Source organism: Odocoileus virginianus, chromosome 27 (genome assembly GCF_023699985.2).
Source record: "Odocoileus virginianus isolate 20LAN1187 ecotype Illinois chromosome 27, Ovbor_1.2, whole genome shotgun sequence".
Taxonomy (NCBI): Eukaryota; Metazoa; Chordata; class Mammalia; order Artiodactyla; family Cervidae; genus Odocoileus; species Odocoileus virginianus.
This window is the reverse complement of record NC_069700.1, coordinates 30,164,810-30,187,739: the sequence shown is the minus strand read 5'-3', so window position 1 is coordinate 30,187,739 and position 22,930 is coordinate 30,164,810. Positions and strand designations below refer to the sequence as shown.

Genomic DNA, 22,930 nt, shown 5'->3' with positions numbered 1-22,930 from the left:
GAAATGGAGCAAACGTAGCAAAACCTGTCCAAGATGAATCCTGGAATTGCTGGACAGATGATATAACTTGTAAAAAATTGTATATATTATTATTCTCTTTTTTCAGTCACTGGGACATTTATATTAAAAACTCAAGGGTAAATCATGCCAAATTTTAAAATTCCTGCCAAAACTGGTCTGAATGCCTCTTTCTCAAGGTAAGAGAGACAGAACCCTGAATTAGAACCACAAGAGACAACAGACCCCAGATTCTGGTGTTAGATTGTCCAGGTCCAGATTCCAGCCTTTCAGGGCATGTCATTCAGCATTTTGGCTTCAATCGCCTCATCTGCCAAACATGGCAAAGACAGCATCTACCCTATGAGTAGTTGGGATGATTAGAAGAGTTCAAATGTACAAATTACCTTTGAGTAGAACTAGCCCATAATAAGTGCTGTATGCGTGTTGCCTTTCACTATTAAGTGATGGGCAAGTGGACCTTGATTCAGCTAGAACTTGCTCATCTTGCTCCTCAGGAGTGTCTTAGGTACTTAATGGGAAGGTAGTAGATGAATGTTTGGGAGATGGATGAAGAGATGGTGTGAGTTGTCCCAAAAGGAAGCCACCAGGGTTTCAGGGGTTTCTGGGGAAGATGAATCCAGTGCCAAGATGCCCACTGCAAAGTGCCAGGAATAAATCACCCACAGATGTGACATGTGACTTCAGGGGAATCACCAGGTCCGGGCTCCTGAGAATTCTGCCAACACCTGCTAATGCTCTAGTCTTCCCTCTTCCCTGGTGTGTAATTCTCATCACCAGAACTTTCTCTATTACTTTAGTTACAAAATAAGATGGGAGCATTGCTTTTAAAGGATGCTTTGAGCAAAATCACGTAATGATACCACTGGTCTTCCTTTAAACGAATGACCACAGGTTTTACTATGAATCAGAAATCCCGTGAGATTTTCTCAAAAACCACTTTCCCACTGTGAGAAATGGACCCTCACACCATTTTCCTTTTGTTTCAAACATCTACCCAGTTTCTTCTCCCTGCCTTTGATCTGAGCTGATGGCTGCCCACCCTTCTTCTAGGTGTAAGCAGCCTATGAAAGTGAAAGTGAAGTCGCTCAGTCGTGTCCGACTCTTTGCAACCCTGTGGATTGTAGCCCACCAGATTCCTCCATCCATGGGATTCTCCAGGCAAGAATACTGGAGTGGGTTGCTATTTCCTTCTTCAGGGGATCTTCCCAACCCAGGGATTGAACACAGGTCTCCCAATTGCAGGCAGACGCTTCAACCTCTGAGCCACCAGGGAAGCAAGCAGCCTATAGCCACCCCTAAACCCCCCTCACATCCCACCCTTCCTGCTGTGACTGTCTGGCCCTTGCCCAAGTCCAGCCCTCTGTCTCCTCCCTGTTCTCCTTTCACTTATTTTGCTCCTAAAATTAACCCCTTTCTTTGCATTAATTTCTCTCTCTCTCACCTGGATCACACCCATCCTGCAAGCCACAACAGTACTAGACTAAAATGGATCTTGCCAAGGTCACCAGTGACTCCAGTGAACGAAAAGCATTGACCACTAACTTACTAGACCTCTGATTTAAGGAAGGCATCAACATGGGTATTCACTGCCTGTTTCAGGAAACATTTTATTCACGTGGTAATCAGGCTATCACACTTTTCTGGGTTTTATTTCTCTTTAACTAGTTAATGAGTATTTCTTTATCTTCTTTCCAAATGCTTCTTTATCTTCACCTCAATCTATTCAAGTGCTCCAAGGCTCCAGTCCTGGATCCTCATCTTTTTATTATCTATAGTCTCTCCCTGTGTAATCTCATCCACTCCCTTGTTTTTAAATATTAGGTTGACCAGAAAGTTCATTCAGGTTTTTCCATAACATGCAATGGAAAAACCTGAATGAACTTTTTGGCCAACTCAATATAACCATGTCCCAATGTCTCCCCAGCTTACAGCATCGGCCTCTGCCCCTTCCCTGAGCTACTATCCCTGTGGCAACTCTGTATCTCCACCTGGATGTCCGTTCCTGACCTCCTCTCTCCTTCACCCCAAGTCTCATTCTTTCTCAGATTTTACCCATCATTATTAGTGGCCCCACCATCCACCTATGGCACATTCCAAAACTCTAGGCATCATTCTTGAATTCCCCAGTTCCAGCATCCAATTTCTATTAGGTTCACCTGCAAAATACACCCAGGACTGGACCACTTTTCCCACCTGTTTTGTCACTATTACAGTTCAAGCCACCATTGTCCCTTCCTTGGACAACTGCTCCAGGGTCTGAATCAGTCTCCTTGCTTGTCCCTGTGCCCTGCCATGGTCTCCTCTCTGCAGAGCAGTCAGAGGCATCTTTATGAAATGTAAGTCACATCTGGCCACTGTTCTGCTTACAGCCTCCCGTGTACTTGGTATGATGACCCAGGCCCTGTGTGCTAGTTCCTGCCTACCTGTCTGACCTCATCTCCTATGGTGCTTTCATGGCCCACTCTGGCTTTGCTGTTGCTATACCAGGCCAAATGTCACAGCCTTTGAACTTGCTTCTTTTAACCCGGGATGCTCTTGCCCCAGACTTTCTTACAGCTTCCTGCTTCTTATCAGTCAAGTCTTTGCTCAAGTTTTATTTCCTCACCAGGGTTTTCCCTGAACCTTCTATCAAAAGTAACACTCCAATATCCAGGTTCTTAGTCTATGCTATTTTTTCCTCAAGTAATTTTATTCATTTATTATTTAGTCAAACAAGTAAATTTTATTCATGTAATTGTTTGTTATCTACTTCCCTACTATACTTTCTGCTCCACAAGGCAGAAATAAAACACTTGGTTTCTCTTGCTCATGGCTCCATCCCCACTGCCAAGAGCAGTAACAGTACTTGTGGCAGAAACTAAGCTGTCTTCTTCAGCTCTCATGACAGTCCCCAATCTGGTCCTGCTTCCTACAAAACGTCATTTCCTAGTCTCTCATAGAGCTCACAGTTTGCATGACACCTACCTCCATCAAGCAGAGACCCGTGTGGGATTTGGAGGTGAGTAAATGGGAGTGGTCCCCTTCATGGATCACAGTCTTGTTGTGGCAAAGGGGCTTGCATAACTCAGTGAACCTATGAGCCATGCCGTGCAGGGTCACCCAAGACAGGTCACAGTGAACAGTTCTGACAAAACGTGGTCCACTAGAGGAGGGAATGGCAAACCACTCCAGTATCCTTGTCACAAGAACCCCATGAGCAGTGTGAAAAGGCAAAAGGACGTGAAACTGGAAGATGAGTGTGCAGTCAGAAGATGTCCAATATGCACCTGGGGAAGAGCGGAGGGCAATCACTTAGAGCTCCAGAAAGAACGAAGTAGCTGAGCCAAAGCGGAAATGATGCTCAGTTGTGGATGTGTCTGGTGGTGACTGTAAAGTCCAATGCTGTAAAGAACAGTACTGCATAGGAATCTGAAATGTTAGGTCCATGATTCAAAGTAAATTGGACATGGTCAAGCAGGAGATGGTAAGATTGGATGTCAACATCTTAGGAATCAGTGAACTAAAATGGATGGGAGTGGGTGAATTTAATTCAGATGACCATTATATTTACTACTGTGGGCAAGAATCCCTTAGAAGAAACGGAGTAGCCCTCATAATCAACAGAAAAGTCTGACCTCAAAGAACAACAGGAAGATCCCAGTTCATTTTCAAAGCAAACCATGCAACATCACAGCAACCCAAGTCTATGCCCCAACCACTGAGGCCCAAGAAGCTGAAGTTGACCAGTTCTATGAAGATCTAGAAGACCTTCTAGAACTAATACTAAAAAAAGATGTTCTTTTTATCATAGGAGGTTGGAATGCAAAAATAGGAAGTTGAGAGATACCAGTGTAACAGGCAAGTTTGGCCTTAGAATACAAAATATAGCAGGGCTAGAGAAAACAGTTTTATCAAGAGAACATGCTGACCAGAGCAAACACACTTTTCCAGCAAGCCGAGACGACTCTACACATGGACATCAATAGATGATCAATACCAAAATCAGATTGATTGTGCTCTTTGAAGCTGAAGATGAAAAAGCTCTGTACAGTCAGCAAAAACAAGACCTGGAGCTGACTATGGCTCAGATCATCAGCTTCCTTCTGCAAAATTCAGGTTTAATTTGAAGAAAGTAGGGGAAATCACAAGGCCAGGTGACAAACAGATTCAAGGGATTAGATCTGCTAGGGAGAGTGCTTGAAGAACTATGGACAGAAGTTTGTAACATAGTACAGGATGACTAAAACCACCCCCAAGAAAAAGAAATACAAGAAGGCAAAATGGTTGTCTGAGGAGGCTTTACACATAGCTGAGAAAAGAAGAGAAGTGACAGGCAAGGGAGAAAAAAAAAAAGATATACCCACCACAATATAGAGTTTTAGAGAACAGCAAGGAGAGATAATAAGAGATATTTGGAAAACTCAACAATGGCCACAGGACTGGAAAAGGTCAGTTTTCATTCCAGTCCCAAAGAAGGGCAATGCCAAAGAATGTTCAAACTACCATACAATTGCGCTCCTTTCTCATGCTAGTGAGGGTATGCTCCAAAATTGTTCAAGCTAGGTTTCAGCAGTTTGTGAACCAAGAACTTCCAGATATACAAACTGGGTTTAGGAAGTGCAGAGGAACCAGAGATTAAGTTGCCAACATGCACTGGATCATAGAGAAAGCAAAGGAATTCCAGAAAAACATCTACTACTGCTTCATTCACTATGCATAAGCTTAGTGAATCCACTATATGGATCACAACGAACTGTGGGAAATTCTTAAAGAACTGGGCATACCAGACCACCTTACCTGTCTCCTGAGAAATCTGTGTGTGGGTCAAGAAGCAACAGCTAGAACCTTACATGGGACAACTGACTGGTTCAGCATTGGAAAAGGAGTATGACAAAGCTGTGTATTGTCACCCTGCTTATTTAACTTCTATGCAGAGTACATCATGCAAAATGCCAGGCTGGATGAATCACAAGCTGGAATCAAGACTGCAAGGAGAAATATCAACCTAAAATATGCAAATAATACCCCTCTAATGGCAGAAAGTGAAGAGGAACTAAAGAGTTTCTTGATGAGAGTGAAAAAGGAGAGTGAAAAACCTGGTTTAAAATTCAACATTCAGAAAACTAAGATCAGGGCATCTGGTCTCATCACTTCAAGGCAAATAGAAGGGGAAAAAGTGGAAGCAGTGACAGATTTTTTTTCTTGGGCTCCAAAATCACTGCGGATTGTGACTGCAGCCATGAAATTAAGGTTGCTTGCTCACTGGAAGGAAAGTTTTGACAAGCCTATATAGTGTATTAAAAAGCAGAGACATCATTTCGCTGACAAAGATCCATATAGTCAAAGCTATGGTTTTCCCAGTAGTCACCTACGGATGTGCTGGGCCACAAGGAAGTGCTGAAGAATTGATGCTTTTCAACTGTGGTGTTGGAGAAGACTCTTGAGAGTCCCTTGAAATGCAAGGAGATCAAACCAGTCAATCCTAAAGGAAATCAACCCCAAATATTTATTGGAAGGACTGTTACTAAAGCTCCAGTTCCAATACTTTGGCCACTTGATGCAAAAGAGCTGATTCATTGGAAAAGACCCTGGGATGATGGGAAAGACTGAAGGCAAAAAGAGAAGGGGATGGCAGAGGATGAGATGGTTGGATGGCATCACTGACTCAGTGGACATGAATATGAGCTAACTCTGGGAGATACTGGAGGACAGAGGAGCCTGGTGTGCTGCAGTCCATGGGGTCACAAAGAGTCAGACATGACTTAGTGACAGAACAACAACAACAGATGAGATTGGAGGCCATAAGTAGGAAGACCATTTTGCAGGAGATTAGTGTGGCAGTTTGACATCTGGTTCTTTCAAGGCAGCTACAGAGAAGTTTCTGAAAACTAGGACCTAATGTCCTACATGTGCAGTGGGGATAACAGCAGTGTTTAACAGAGTCGTTCAGGGGTGTGGTTAGAAGTCTCTCTCAGTTGCTCTGCTCCTAGCTGGGTCATACCCCAGCCCAGTTTTCGAATTTTTCTTGAGATTCTTTATGTTTAATAAACTCTCTGCCACTTAAATTAGCTAGAGTGAATTTCCCAGTTTGCAACTAAGAAATCTGAGTAAAATAACCTCAATACTTTTCTTTTAAATGAATATGAATGAATGAATGAGTGGCTTAATTAGTTTTACCTAGGAAAGCACTGTGAGGGTCATCAGTAGCAGATGTGGGAAAACTAAGTTTCAGTGTAATTGCAAGGAAAGTAAGGAATATGGTGAACTACAGTCTGACAGGCGAGGTGGTAGCATGGGGCGCTGAGTAGAGCTCTGGATCCTAAGAACCAGGGGACAAATATCTGAAACAGGCAAGGATGGCCCAAATACCAAATAGAAGACCAAACAGGTGCTGGTCTGACAGATATGCAGAGAGGGTAGCATTACTGTTTATGAATCATCAATTAAATATCTAACAGTTTTCTATGTACTTAGAAAACATAAAAAAAGAAACAGTTATGTAACCAATTCAATAAATTCTTTAAAAATGGTTCACATTAAAACAAATCTTATATGTATAAAAAAAGAAACCTTTAAAAAAATAAAGAGCTCAGATGTCCATGGAAGGTTATCCCCTGAGAAGACTGACAGAGTTACAACTAGCATGGCACCAACAGCTTTCTCTCCTGAATGCAGCAAATTCAATGGAAGCCAACTGGAAAGCGACACTCTGAAAAAGCCCCACTCCTGCTGGCTAACTGGCAGGGGTGACCCAGATTCTGACTTCTGTGGGAGTGCAGAGCAAACACTCTGTTCCCAGTGGTTTCTCACTTGATGTTTGGCCTGAGAGAGACCCAGGGTCACCCGAGGAGTGCTCGGTGAGGCTTCTGGTTGGAACAAGTATGCACGGCTCCTTCCTTTTTCTCCAAGGGCTCGATTTCTAGGGCCAAGATGCACCCTGTTATTGTGGTTTAAAATGTTTTCAAGGAGACTTTTTGGAAAAAGTACTACATACACAAGGAAAACTCCAAAACCAACAGTACTCAGGTACTCAGAAATTTACTTACTTTTGAGCATAATGAGGTACATCCAACTCAGAACGACTGTGCCCTGCGAGCAGGTGTAAGGTCTTGCAGTAATGTCCAGGGGGCAGTCACAATCACATGGAATTTCTATACCCAGTGTGGGTTAATTCATGTAAGAATGGTTATCAAACTGTCTTTTCCTAGTCTATCTCCATCTTATATATTGAAACTGAGACAGAAAGGATGTAATTAGTCACCAATCTCTACATGAGTTTCTGTGATAGCATTCAGCTTGCTGCACTGTAAGCTCTTGTTTATATGCTTGGCTCTTTGACTGAATGACATGGTAGCACAGACTATTTTTCAATCATAAGTCAAGCCCCATTGCCTAACGTAACTGGTAGCACCCAGTGGACACTCAATCACAATTTTCTGAATGAATGAATGAAGCTGATTAAACTAAATTGTGTTATACTTCCAGTCTCATAGCCTCATAATTAAGTCCTTCATAAGGAAACTTTCTTTATAAAAGTCCTTGAATTCTGTTATTTCATCAACAGTATCTGCTCTTTCTTTTTACCACTCTCATTCCCAGGTATTCTCTGGTAGACTCTCACTTGTCTGTCTGTGTAAAATTCCAATATTTGTCTACTGTCCTCTTACAACCTCTATGGCAGCAGCTCCTAGGTTTACTCAACCCCACATAACCATGTGCATATTCTGCATTTTTCCATATTTATGCTCTTTCCTCACATGCTGATCTGTTCTTTCTCTCCCTCTCTCCATTATTTTATGCCATGACTCCCATGAACATACTTGCACATCAGTGTAAACAGCTAATGGCTGCAGCAATTCAGCCGGTGTCTATGAAACAGATAAGTTACATTTGGGGAGCTGAAAGTCAATGACATGTGAATGTCACTGGGACCCTGGGTGAACTAATCCCCCGGCAGGAGCTAAGGGCCAACAGGCTCCCAGATCTCACTGTCTGACATGCCCTGACCCCACCTCCTGGCTGGGCTCACTCCGACTCATTCCTCAGATCTCTGCTTTGCATCAGCCCCAAGAGAACTTACGTTAACCCTCCCCTCTCAGTCTGAGTCCAGTCCCCCATGACAAGCTCTTCTTGCCCCTTGGACTTGCTCTTCAGGTTCCCATCAGGATTATAGTCAGGTTTATTCTTATAATAAGTATCCTTATTCAGATGACTTATTCAAAGTGTGTCCCCCTCCACTGGACCGTGAGGCCTTCAGGGTGAGGACCTTTTCCAATTTTGTTCAGCATTGTGCTCCAGGACCTAGTGCAGTCCTCGGCACATTATTGCTCCGTATAAATATCTGTTAAATAAACTAGCTACACAGAAAATCAAATGCCACCATGACTACTTACATGAGGCTGATGGGATAAGAATTTTGAAGTGAAGAAAGGTAGGGAGAGGAAGAGTTTTAGTAACAAGTAACAGCTTGCAAAGGTTGTATAGAATGAAGAAAAAAGAAAGGATTAGGAGCAGAATGTTTTTCTTGAGTGATTATAATTGGGGAAAATTTTGGTTCAACTAGCAAATATAAATACAATTTCACACAAATGGACAGACCTAATGGGAGTTAAAGGACAGTGCTAACATCTGAAACAAGTAGGTATATTTTGAAAGAAAGCACTTTTGAATACAGTTCATTATGTTTTCATATCAATGTTATATAAACATCCTGTAAAGTAAAAAGATCTGTTAAGTAAAATAAGTATGTAATAGTTGAGCAAGACAGAGTTCAGGAATGCTGACTATTGTCAGAAACACTATCTGAATAACATGCAGGCCTTAATCTCTGGGCACTGCATCACTGGGATTCATTTAGTCAGAGCCTAATTGTGTGTGCCTTGTTCACAGAGAGTTCCCTTAGGTTTCTTTCAAACTGCTTTCTCAGCCAACTTGACCATTAGAAAGCATTTAACATCAGGACAACATCATTCTCAAAAGGGTTCATTAGGCAGCTTTAAAAAAAGTATTTTTTTTCTCAAATCTTTCAGTCTCCAACATTCATCAACAAATCATTCTGCCTTGCCAATGCTCTCTGTATTTCTCCACTCTAGCTTTTGATCATGTTTCTCCTTTTTTATTCTTGGAATTAGTTGCCATCTTTAACATTCAACTCACAGTGTTTCTACTCACAGAGCTGAAAGGAACTTAAGAAATTTAATTCAATTCGCTCCTTTCAGAGAGAATTTTTTTCCTGGAAGATTTATTTAGCAAAATTCAGATGAGCTTTCTTTGTCCTTGAAATAAAACTCAGAAATTAAAAATTGAGCATGCACTAGGACGGACTGTAGTAAACCTGGAGCGGGGACAGGGAGGGAAGCTAGATAAACAGAGCAGTTGCGGGGTCAGAATCACCACCAGATGAAGTCACCACAAGTGGAAAAGATACTAGTCGTCTCCACATTATGGCCTCACAGCTAATCTACCAGCCCGAAACAAACAAGCCATGGAGGGAGTTTCTTACATTCATCATACCCACTACTAATTTTACAATAAAAACAATAAGCAAAGTAAAAAAAAAAAGCATAGGCTTTGGAGTCAAGCGATTCAAGGTTCAAATCCTTATCTCACCACTAGCTACATGATCTTTTGAAGGCCTAGGGAGGACCTGAGTTATAAAAAATGTAAGATGGGGGTAATAAGTAATACATCCAGTGCACAACCGTTCTGAGGTTTAAATGAAATGGTTTATACAGAATTATAGTAGCTATCCCAATGTTGATAGCAGCATTATTCACTAGAGCAAAAAGGAAGAAAGAAGTCATGTTCATCAACAAAATATGATATATATATATATATATATATCTACATTTCCCCCTTCATGGATCATGGCCTTGTTGTGGTGAAGGGGCTTGTGCAACTCAATGAAACTATGAGCCACGCCAGGCAGGGCCATCCAAGACAGACAGGTCACAATGGAGAGTTCTGACAAAACGTGGTCCACAGGAAGGAATGGCAACTCACTCCAGTATTCTTGCTTCAAAAATCCCATGAACAGTATGAAAAGGCAAAAAGATATGACACCAGAAGATGAGCCCCAGGTCCGTAGGTGTCTAATATGCTACTGGGGAAGAGCAGAGAAATAGCTCCAGGAAGAATGAAGCATCTGGGGCAAAGTGGAAATGATGCTCTGTTATCCTGCTTATTTAATTTATATGCAGAGTAGATTATGGGAAATGCCAGGCTAGATGAATCACAAGCTGGAATCAAGATTCCTGGGATAAATATCAACAACCTCAGATATGCAAATAATACCACTCTAATGGCAGAAAGTGAAGAGGAAGTAAAGAGTCTCTTGATAAGCATGAAAGAGGAGAGTAAAAAAGCTGGCTTAAAACTCAACTTAGTTCAAAAAACTAAGACCATGACATCTATTTGCCATGAAATGGTCCCATGGTGACTGCAGCCATGAAACTAAATGATGCTTGCTCCTTGGAAGGAAAGCTATGACAAACCTAGATAGCATATTAAAAAGCAGAGACATCACTTTGCCAACAAAAGTTTGTATAGTCAAACCTACGGTTTATCCAGTAGTCATGTATGGATGTGAGAGTTGGACCATAAAGAAGACTGAGTGCCAAAGAAGTGATGCTTTTGAACCGTGGTGTTGGAGAAGACTCTTGAGAGTCCCTTGGACTGCAAGGAGATCAAAGCAGTCAATCCTAAAGGAAATCAACTGTGAATATTCATTGGAAGGGTTGATGCTGAAGATGAAGCTCCAAAACTTTGGCTACCTGATGGGAAGAGCTGACTCATTGGAAAAGACCTTGATGCTGGGAAAGATTGAGGGCAGGAAGGGGGTGACAGATGATGAGACAATTGGATAGCATCACTGATTCAATGGACATGAGTTTGAGCAAACTCTGGGAGATACTGAAGGACAGGGAAGACTGGCATGCTGCAGTCTATGGGAATGCAGAGTCAGACATGACTTAGAGACTGAACAACAACAATATCTACACTTCCATACTTTCAATGTAGAGGATGAGGATCGATCCCTGGTTGGGGAATTAAATCCCACATGCCATGAAGCAACTAGGCCTGGGTGCCTCAACTACTGAAGCTGGAGTGCTCTGGAGCCTGTGCTGCAGCTAGCGAGCCTCTGGGCCACAACTAGAGGGTCCACGCACTTCAATGAAAGAGTCCACGTGACACAGTGAAGAGCCCACATGACACAGTGAAGAGCCCACATGCCACAGCTAAGACCCAATGCAGCCAAGTAAGTCAATAACTACTTTAAAAAAGGAAGGACAGTCCAATACATGCAAAAACATGGATGGATCTTGCAATTATGCTAAGTGAAAGAAATCAGACACGAAAGGACAAACATTGTATAACTCAACTTACAGGAGTATATAGAATAGGCAAATTCATAGCAGCAGAAAGTAGAATAGGCACGATGGGGGCTGGGAGTATAAAGAGATGGGAGTTACTGTTTAATGGGTACAGAGTTTCTGTTTGGGATTATGAGACTTCTGGAAATGGACGGTGGTGATGACTGTACAACATTTTCAATGTACTTGCTGTCACTAAATTGTATACTTAAAAATTAGTACAGTGGTAAATGTTACATTATATATATTTTGCCACAATATAATATAATTTTACATCATATATGTTTTGTTTTGGGACACAAAACAGGGCAAAAATGCTAGTAGAATGCCTGATGCTATGTACATCATCAAAAGGAGGGAGGTTCAAGAGGAAGGGGACATATGTATATCTATGGTTGACTCATGGTGATGGCAGAAACCAATACAATATTGTAAAGCAATTATCCTCCAATTAAAAATAAATAAAATTTATTAAAATGGTAGGTATATGTCATCCTACCCCGCCTGTTTACCTGTTCTAAGTAATGAAGGGACAAGTTGATATACTTGGCCTCTGTGAGAAGCTGGCCTCCGACTCCAGTCTTGGCAACCCGCTCTGAACCAGCCAGGTCCACCAAATGCAGCTTGGCATGTCTCACGGTTGCAGATCCTGGTTCCTTGCTTGACAGGTGAATGGTGAAAATGCAGTGAGAACGGGTTGAAGCTTGGTTCATAGGAGTCTATAATAAATAAGTTGTAAAACAAAAATGAACAATGAGAATTTTGGAAGACTACCAACAGATTTAAATTTATATTTCCACTGATAAGACATTTCCTGTGAAGTGAACACTTTCAAATGGAGTAAAGATGCTTGCAGCGGAGATCCTTGATATGAATTACTCCTGATAACAGATATGGGTAGGTTCATTCAGAGAGTGAGAGTTTGAATGAGGCAAAGCTTGGGTCTTCTTAAACAATACAATAAGTTTACCTAATTACATGACCACAGTCCATATTTAACTTTGGCTAGCCATACTGAAAATGTTCAATGTGAATTTCATAAGAAAAGAGCTGAGAATGGGTGCATTGAGAGTTCATTACACAATTGTAAACACAATCTACGGGCAAGGATACCTAACATCACTGCTACTACCCAACACTGAACTGGGGCTCCCAGTCAAAAAAATAAACAAGAAAAAGATATGAGGCATAGTAATAGAAAATAAATTAAAGTGTCTTATACACAGAAAATATTGTGGTTTACATAGAGAATGCAAGAACATCTACAAATAAACTGTTATGGACTAAAAAAATGAGCACAGTTGTTGGATGAAAGATAAATATGAGAAATCAGTAAAGTTCTAGTAATCCAGCAATAATTAATCAGGAAATACATTATTCATAATGGCAACAAAGATGATGAGATAATAAGACATTAATCTTATAAAAGATATGTAATTTACAAGGAAAATGATAAAATAATATTAAAGAATACAAAATGGAAACTTGAAAAATTGAGGTGCCAGATATTAATATACCATTTCATGGATGGGAAAATCCAAAATTAATCTCTGTATTAATCTCTCTCTATTAAGAAATATATTCAATGCAATTGAAATACAAATGCTGTTGATTTTGTTTACAGCGCAAAACAAATTAATTCTAAAAATGAGATGGGAGAGCAAATATTGAAAATAAAACCAATTCCGTGAAAGAATAATAAGGAAAAGGGTCTTGTCTTGCTATATATCCAGGGATAATCATAATACTAGAGTAATTAAAACAGTGTGGTACTGCTGCAGGAGCAGATAACTAGGTCAATGAAACATGCTATGCTCATTTAAGAAACTCTGCATAAGGCATGGGTGACATCATAGCACAGAGGAGGAAGGATGGACTTATTAACAAATGGTGTTGGAATAACGGTTGGAATAATGGGCTATCCGTCTTGAAAATGTAAATTTAGATTGCTTTCTCACACTATACACATAAATAAATTCCAGAATGTATAAAGATTTATGTGCAAAATAACACAACTTCTTTTTTTTCTTTTAGTTTAGCGAAGTGATTTATTATACAAAGGAAACAGCCTACTAACTAGCTCTTAGGTCAAAAAACAATTCTGCCAGGCACCCCAGAAGATCCATCCTAATCCTCTCCCCAAAATAAACACTTTCTTCCTGACTCTGTTGTAATCCCTTCCTTAGATTTCTTTGGGTTTTATTACTTAAGTATGCATCCTTAGATACTATAGTTTTAGTTTTGTCCTTAGGTTTTTAGCTTGATAAGTGTTTGATTCTCATTCCATCCAGCTTGATTCCCTTTCCAGCCCTTTGTTTTCTTTACAAAGTATCTGCTGAAGAACTTGAGCCACTTGACCAAAGTTTCTCGGCCTGGACTGCCTACGTTCTCATGGGAGAGTTCAACGTCCTGTCAGCTCTATTTCTTGGGTATCAGCAGCTGGGTCGAGGGCTTGACCAGACTTACGTCCTATCCCTTTAACAAGGCTACCAGTGGTGGTGCATCTCTTTATCAGGAGATGTCCACAAGTCTGGTTGTTGCTTTTTTGAATGAAATAACACAACTTTAACCTTAATAAAATACAGCAGCATATTGTAATCAACCCAAGGTAGTAACAGATAATCTATGAAAAAACATAAAACACAAAAATGAATGGATTTGAAATACTTGATCAAATAATCCAAAATTAAAGAACTTCTGTGTGATGACATCTGCTGCTGCTGCTGTTTGGTAGCTTAGTTGTGTCTGACTTTTTGCGACTCCATGGACTGCAGCTCGCCAGGCTCCTCTGTCCATGGGATTTCCCAGGCAAGAATCCTGGAGGGGGTTGCCATTTCCTTTTTTTTTTTTTTCTGGTTTTATTTTTTTTTCCATTTATTTTTATTAGTTGGAGGCTAATTACTTTACAATATTGTAGTGGTTTTTGCCATACATTAACATGAATCAGCCATGGATTTACATGCATTGCCATTTCCTTTTTCAGGGATCTTTCCAACCCAGGGATCGAACCAATGACTCCTGCACTAGCAGGTGGATTCTTTACCACTGAGCCACTTGGGAAGCCATGATATCTACCATGAAGTTAAAAGACTGGGCGGTGATATTAGCAGTATATGCGGCTGACAAAAGATTAGCATTTGAAATACAGAACCCCCACAAAGCAATAAAAGAAAGACAAACAACTCAGAAAAAAATGAGCAAAGGATATGAATATGTATCCTATAAGGAGGAAACCTGAATATGGTCAACATGTCTTTGAAAAAAATGCTCAGGCTTACAAATACTCAAGACAAGTAATTAAAATCTAACAATTAACTATTCATCCACCTCTATCAGACCAGAAAAAATGTAAGAAATAAAGTCTAACAAAACAAGTATTTGTAAAGATAATGAAAGTTGAAATAATACATACAGATGGTGGGACTGCAAATTAAAAATCTTTTTTTTTTTTTTGAGGAATTCGCTATGACCCACAAGCCAGCAATAATAGACTGACTACTGGTGGCTCGGATGGTTAAGAATCTGCCTGCAATGCTGGAGACCCAGGTTCAATCCCTGGGTCAGGAAGATCCCCTGGAGAAGGAAATGGCAACCCAATCCTGTATTCTGGCTTGGAGAATACCATGGACAGAAGAGCCTGGTCTGCTACAGTCTATGGGTGGCAAAGAGTTGGACATGACCGAGCAGTTAACACTTCATTTCACTTCACTAGGAATATTTCCAAAAGGGAAACCTGGGCCAGGGACATTATAGGGGAGAGAGACAGAGGCAGAGACAAAAGTCAAATGACACTGCAGCACTGCTTAGGGCAGCAAGAAGTTGTTGCAAGGTGTACAACCTAAATGGACATCTTGCGGTGGAAAGATGAATAAACTAGACTAATTCAAACTACAGAACAGTAAAATGCAACAACTTTTGTGTAGGTTGACATTGATTTCTAAAACAGAATGTTGAGGGAAAATGGAAGGTTAGTGATAAAAATACTATGATAAAACTTAGATAATTAATAAGGCAATATTACTTAAAAACATTAGCTCATGGTGCCATAACCTAGGTCATTAAAATTTAAAAAATGGACTGAGAGGATATAGCAAATTAATGATAGTAGTTGCCTTTGTGAGAGATGACTTCACCATTATCTGAAATATCCTATTTCTTTTATTTAAAAATTATCAGAAGTAAATGAATATCAGACATCTAAAAATATCTAAAATAAAAAGTAGTTAAAAATATTCCAAAGGAACGTTCATATGCATAAAGCCATTCAGATCTCCACCTTTGCAAAATGGGATTTAACAAAAGAATTTCTATATGGATACACATGTATTCAGATAGGGTAACATATGTGGATGCTATTCTTTCTATAAATATACAGTCTTGATATAGACCATTGTAGATTTATACCAACTAGCAAAATACATGGGCTTTGCTGGTAGCTCAGCTGGTAAAGAATCCGCCTACAGGGGCTTCCCAGGTGGCGCTAGTGGTAAAGAACACTCCTGCCAATTCAGAGACATAGGAGATGCGGGTTTGATCCCTGGGTCAGGAAGGTCCCCTGGAGAAGGGCATGGCAACCCACTCCAGTATTCTTGCCTGGAGAATTCCATGGACAGAGGAGCCTGGCGGGCTACAGTCCATGGGGTCACAAAGAGTCGGACGTGACTGAAACGACTTGGCACATACACAGCAAAATATACAGATGTCCAGATACTGGCATACTTTTGGTGATGATGATGTAGCTAGTGAATTAAATAGGCTGAAAATTTGACCCATTACTCGTTGCCACAATAACTATACCCAAACCTAGCCAGTGTGTGATTTTGCATGCTAAAGTGGATCAGCAAATAACCGTGCATGTAAAACCGCAAACTCAAATTTAGAACCTAAGTTGAGGTGTTTTGGAAGTGACTGTAAGTTATTTGCAGAACTTAAACATGGGTTTCATTTCACTGTTATATTCACACAACAATAAATCCTACAGCACTGTAACAAAAGTCAAATGACAATCGATAGAAATGACTAACATAGAGACTATCCCCAACAGCTGTCTTCAGCTTGTAAATTGAGGCACTGAAATCACTGTAAAATGCAGGCCATTAGCAAAGAGTGGAAGAGTCAACCCATTTCAAAGGGTACAGCAAATTAAATTGTATTTCTGTAGTCTGTAATTAAAATGCAGTAATATGTGTAGGAGTCCATGCCTACAATTTTGTAACTTCTCATAAATATTTTCTGCATGAAGTAGTAGTTGGTGTCCTCTTAGCTAAAATTTTCTTAAACCTCAGAAAACATTCTTAATGTGTAGCTGCTTAAGTGTGATTGAATGTGCCAGCGCCTGCTCTGTGTTTACTTAAGGACGTCTTTATGTCTCATAGGCATGCCCTTGCATTTGTCCTTTTAAAGGTAAAACTGTACTAAAACCTTTCTGAAACTGCCTAAGAACAGATGGCACTATTTAGGCAGATTCATTCAAATTTAAGTGCACATTTTAAACAAATGTGCTCTTGGCACTAGAGACAGTGCCTTTGGAAAAATTCTAGTGATGATTAATCATCTGCACGCAGAGAGCTTTCACATTTTATATCAGTCTGTGTATACAGCCCCATTTAGGCAGTACAGAGACAAGAAGGAAAAGAAGGCCTGGACCTTGCCCTCAAGGCGTTTATAATACAGTTCAGGAGCTACTGAAAAAATGTGTGAAATGAGAGTGGACAATGAAAAAAAAAGCTAAATGTGCGGGATAGAAAGTGATCTGTTTTCAGCACTGAGCATCCTGATCATTTAGGTAAAACCCAAGAATGCTAACCATTTCTGCATTGTGGAAACTCTCCACCCTTCTTCTGTTCCCAGGTTTCTAGAGCCAAAGACCATCCTGGTGCGCTCTCTCTCACCCTCGAACTGCTTGCTCAGCCTCCTTTTCTTTTATTGGGCTCTCTTCTCTCCAGTCTGTAAAAACAGCCTTGTCTGAAGCCATCTGTGGTCTCCATATTTCTTCCCCTTGGGTAACTCTTCCATAGCTCTGATTCTCATTGGATTGGTTGCAACCCCATGGACTGCAGCACGCCAGGCTTCCCTGTTCTTCAGCATCACCCAGAGCTTGCTCAGACTCATGTCCATTGAGCTGGTGATGCCATCCAACCATTTCGTCCTTTATCGTCCCCTTCTGCCTTCAATCTTTCCAGCATCAGGTCTTTTCCAACAATTTGGCTCTTCACATCAGGTGGCCAAAATATTGGAGCTTCAGTTTCAGCATCAGTTCTTCCAATGAATATTCAGGGTTGATTTCCTTTAATATTGACTGCTTTGATCTCATTGCTGTCCAACGGACTCTCATTGGATTGGTACTGTCACACACCCAAATCTTAGAACTTGGAATTGGGTGACCCAGTTTCTTTAAGCCCAGGTTCCATCACTTACTAGTGTTGAAATCTTAAGCAAATTTACATAAAGTAATTTTGGTTTTCATGCCTTTGAAATGCCATAATAAAACTCGCTTTGTTGCAGAGAGTTATACTAATTACCGATTGAAGTGTTGAAATGGTCCATGAACTGTAAAAGGTCATAAAGATGTCTCACTATTGATGTTTACTGTTCAGATGACTCTCATGTCCTCATTTCCAACCACAATTTCTCTGTACCCCAGGACAGAATGTCCAAGAGCTGGACTGATAATTGTCATTAAAATGCCTTACCAGCATCTTGAACTTAATGTTACCCCAAACAACCTCATCACTTTCCCACATGCTGTGTCTAATCCATTCTGTGGCATTTACCTCCATCCTCTTCTTTCCTTCTCCAAATAACTTTTACCTCTCACCTGGGTTACTACATTCTTTCCTTACTAGTTCCCCACGCCCAAATTTACTCTTGTCTCCTCCAACTGTTCCCTATCTTGCAGTCAGAGTAATACTTTAAAAGCACATATCTGACTATAACAATCCCACTTAAATCACTCAATTAAACTGACACGCTCTCTAAGACTAGTAGCTCCAGTTTCTTCTGCTGTGCCTTACACGACTGTTTATCAAACTCTTTAAAATATGGCTCTCTGACACTCTGAATTGAGTACATTCTTTCAAACATAGCCTAACCACAGCAGAGAAAACTGGAATCTGAACAATCTAAATCTAGTGTTGCCAATAAATAGCACACAGAGTGATAAATCATATTTGCTCCAGCCTTTTACCTGTGCTATGGAATTTCTTTGGGAAACACACATACTTATTGTTTGATGACTGCATTTGATTAGTTTTTATCCCAGCATGACTATCTGTTGAGGTAATTCTGGATTTTTATTGTTTTGCAATTTTGTGCTATCTACAAATGAAACTATCTCATATCTCTTCACCCAAACAATTTTGAAGGACATGGAGTAGGGCAGAACAATACCATTCCATGAAGACACCTTTGCTTTCTACTTCACGCACGGGTATTTTCTAATTGGCTTCAATCCAAGTACTTTCAAATATCTTCAATTTCTCTTTATATCCCCAAGGATATTTTGAGAGACTTTATTAAATAAACTGAATTTACTTGACCTATGAATTTTTATAACCCTATCATAAAAGTGAATGAAATTAAGGTGAATCAGTGCTAACTTTTTTCTAACTTGTTATTGACCATCATTTAATATTCCTTTTTTTTTTTAAGATTCTTTTTGAGGCTTTGGTATCAAAAATGTTTTAATCTGTCATTTGCCAAATGTTTCCCTTTTCAGAGGGTTGAGAATAAATAACTTTCTTTTATAGAGTAAAAGTCTAAAACCCAGGCTCACCAGTCCCTTATAGATTCATCATATTGGTAGTCTGTGGCTGATGAAAGTTAGTTTCCTCCAACTTAACAGAAGCCTACTTCTCAGGGAAGGCCTATCTGAAAGGTTCTATGGATGCTCTCACTTCCCACCTCCTCCCACCTAGACTCTGAGCTCCTTGAAGGCAGGGACTAGGTCTGATGCATCACTGCAACCCTCGCATAGCAATACACAATAGTATTCAAAAATGTCTGTTAAATTGTTGGCTCTTGTTAATTTCTAGTTTTCCGGAATCTCTATGGCATGCTTGATAATTTCAGAACTCTATACGCAAAGTCTTTAAATCCATGAAATACAATTTGAGTCTAAAAATTAGAATTCTTTGTACAGAAAGACTGACTTAAATCTCTAAATCTTTCTTGGACTTCAATTACTCTCTGTGCCTGATTTCAGAGCTCTGATTAACCACTAGCCTGAACATGTTCAACTACCCTTTCTCCTCCCCAGATTGTCCTCTTGATGGTCAAGTACTGGCCAGTAGGTCTTACTGGAAAAGTAGGCTCTTCTCCTACTCTCCAAATAAGCCTATTCAAAATTCATTTATCTTCACGAATTCCTTGCACTATTCCTAACTGCGTGCCAAAGAACTGACGCTTTCAAACTGTGGTGCTGGAGAAGACTCTTGAGAGTCCCCTGGACAGCAAAGAGATCAAACCAGTCAATTCTAAAGGAAATCAGTCCTGAATATTCATTAGAAGGACTGATGCTGAAGCTGAAGTTCCAATAGTTTGGCCACCTGATGTGAAGAGCCAACTCACTGGAAAAGACCCTGATGCTGGGAAAGATTGAGGGCAAAAGGAGAAGGGGGCAACCGTGGGTGAGATGGTTGGATGGCATCACCAAATCAATGGACTGGGTATGAGAAAACTCAGGAAGATAGTGAAGGACAGAGAAGCCTGGAGTGCTGCAGTTCATGGGGCTGCAGAGTTGGACACGAATGACTGAAAAATAACAACAAATTCCTAACTGGCATTAACCACTGTGTTCAGAAAGGCCATTTAAACATGTGTGCATATAGTAGAAGATAACTAATATCCAAACTCTGGAAAAATCCATTGTTCTAAATGGATTTTTAAATGTCTATCACTTTAAAAATTATGACATTGTAATGGACAGTTTGCTATAGGGTAGTAAGGAATGATGGTGGAATACACCAGGCTACAACCAAATGTTTGGTGGTTAACCCATTTCATGCAGTGTAGAGAGTGGTTTGGATTGTAGTGAAAAGTGAAAGTGAAAGTCACTCAGTCATGTCTGACTCTTCGTGACTCCATGGACTATAGAGTCTGTGGAATTCTCCAGGCCAGAATATTGGAGTGGGTAGCCTTTCCCTTCTCCAGGGGGTTTCCCAACCCAGGGATCGAACCCAGGTCTCCCGCTTTGCAGGTGGATTCTTTACCAGCTGAGCCACAAGGAAGGCCCAAAATGAAAGTTGCTCAGTCGTGTCTGACTCTTGGCGACCCCATGGACTATACAATCCATGAAATTCTCCAGGCCAGAATACTGGAGTGGGTAGCCCTTCCCTTCTCCAGGGGATCTTCCCAAACCAGGGATCAAACCCAGGTCTCCCGCATTGCAGGCAGATTCTTTACTAGCTGAGCCACAAGGGAAGCCCAAGAATACTGGAGTGGGTAGCCTATCCCTTCTCCAGTGGATCTTCCATGGAATTCTCCAGGCCAGAATACTGGAGTGGGTAACCTATTCCTTCTCCAGAGGATCTTCCCAACCCAGGAATCAAACTGGGGTCTCCTGCATTGCAGGCAGATTCTTTACCAGCCGAGCTACCTGGAAGCTCTTCAAAATATAAAAGATGACTCAAAAATGACCTTGTCAGACAATGGTGGCTTCAAATTGTGTATCTAAAAGGGACCTGGAGTAGCAATGTACTTATGGAGTGGTATTTGAATCTGCTTTTGTAGCTTTACAAAACATAGCTTTAAATTGAAGAAACACCACACCTCTGTATTGAAGGCTAAAGCTTCTTCTCTGCCAGTCCTTCAAGCCATTTACTGGCACTGGCTGGGCTACCATCCTAAGAAGCTCTTTCACTGAACAAGAATCATTTCCTACAGAGCAGGAGATATTCCTAGGCTGAAAGAGAAATTTGAAAAGAAATGGTAGAGCAACAAGAATTGGGAAACAGTGATAGGGTTTTTCAAAAGCCTGTTTATTCATCTTTCCTGTTGGAATCTGCAAATGTACAACTTCTAATCCCGATGCTCTATGATTTTGTTACACATATTCTTATTGGTAGAGCAACAAAACTTTTCACTTTTGTTCATTATTTCATCATGATTTGTGTGGGCGTGGCCATTTTCAAGACTGAAAATTTGGGGGCTTCCCTGGTGGTCCAGTGGCTAAGAGACTGTGCTCCCGATGCCAGGGGCCTGGGTTCGATCTCTGGTCAGGGAACTAGATCCTACATTTACATTTGCACGCTTCAACCAAACAAGCAAATAAATACATATTAAAAGTAAATAAAGAAATATTATGCATTTGAAAAAAAAGATTGAAAATTTTGATTTTAGGGGCAAAAGATGATATGTGAAATATGATTTTTGTGTTTACACAATATACTATTAAAGTGCTTCTCAGATGGGGCTAGTGGTAAAGAACCTGACTGCCAATGCAGGAGACTTAAGAGCCATGGGTTTGATGCCTGAGTCAGGAAGAGGAAATAGCAACTCACTCCGGGATTCTTGCCTGGAGAATCCCATGGACAGAGAAGTCTGGGTGGCTATGGTCCATAGGTTCACAAAGAGTCAGACATGGCTGAAGTGACTTAGCACACGTTCACAATATAGTATTATGTTTTTCGTACCTTTTTTCTACTTTCAGTTAATCTCATATGTTTTCAATCACTTCAAAAATGATTATAAATAGTTAATACAGTCTTCAATGATTTGAATAATTTCTTTATGTTACATATAAGATTTCCTAGGCTCCTTTGAATACTTGCTTTTTCTTGTTGGATTTTATAGCTTATATTCCATTCTTATGGACCAAAACTTTTCTTTTGTTTTCACTCACTGTTCTATTTCAGAGTAGCTCAACAAGAATTTCCCTTATTTTAGGATAAGTCAGGGGAAGGAAACCTCTCTTAGGCTGAAGAGGACTTTGTAATATATATGCTTGTGACTTTTAAAGCAAAGCAACTAAGAACAACAGCAGCAGCCAGCAAATCCAGAATTCAGCTTTCACTGAATTGCTGAATTACTCTCCTTGCTTAGTAACACTTTCTAAGCAGATACTCTATTTGACCTGCTCCTCTGCTCCTCCGCCCCATCTGAATTGAAGACTGAGAGCACTAATCGCCAGGTGTTTCCCAGACTGAGTCTTTCAGATTAAAGCTCACTCTTAACCAAGGATTATCTAGCCCTCCTCTGATTGTTTACATGATTTCTTTTTTTTTTTTTCCATTTATTTTTATTAGTTGGAGGCTAATTACTTTACATCATTACAGTAGTTTTTGTCATACATTGAAATGAATTAGCCATGGATTTACATGTATTCCCCATCCCGGTCCCCCCTCTCACCTCCCTCTCCACCCGATCCCTCTGGGTCTTCCCAGTGCACCAGGCCCGAGCACTTGTCTCATGCACCCAATTTCTTATCTAATTCCTCCCATGGCACATCTTGGCCCACGAGGCCAACCATGGTGGGGACGAAGCCCGCCACGCACCCGATGAACTCTAACTCAGCCTGGAAAACTGAGGCCTGACCAAACCTAGTGGTTTAGCCTGAGACC

General features: G+C 40.6%; 1 protein-coding gene across 3 annotated transcripts in view; it reads right to left on the bottom strand.

Annotated features, from left to right (window-relative positions):
• The window catches only part of KIF6 (kinesin family member 6), a 388,869-nt gene that overhangs the window by 231,486 nt on the left and 134,453 nt on the right, over nucleotides 1-22,930 (bottom strand). For all 3 annotated transcript variants that reach the window (XM_070456501.1, XM_070456503.1, XM_070456504.1), the window contains exon 7: nucleotides 11,885-12,091. In XM_070456501.1, coding sequence (XP_070312602.1) covers nucleotides 11,885-12,091 — 207 coding nt within the window. The remainder of the gene's footprint in view (nucleotides 1-11,884; nucleotides 12,092-22,930) is intronic.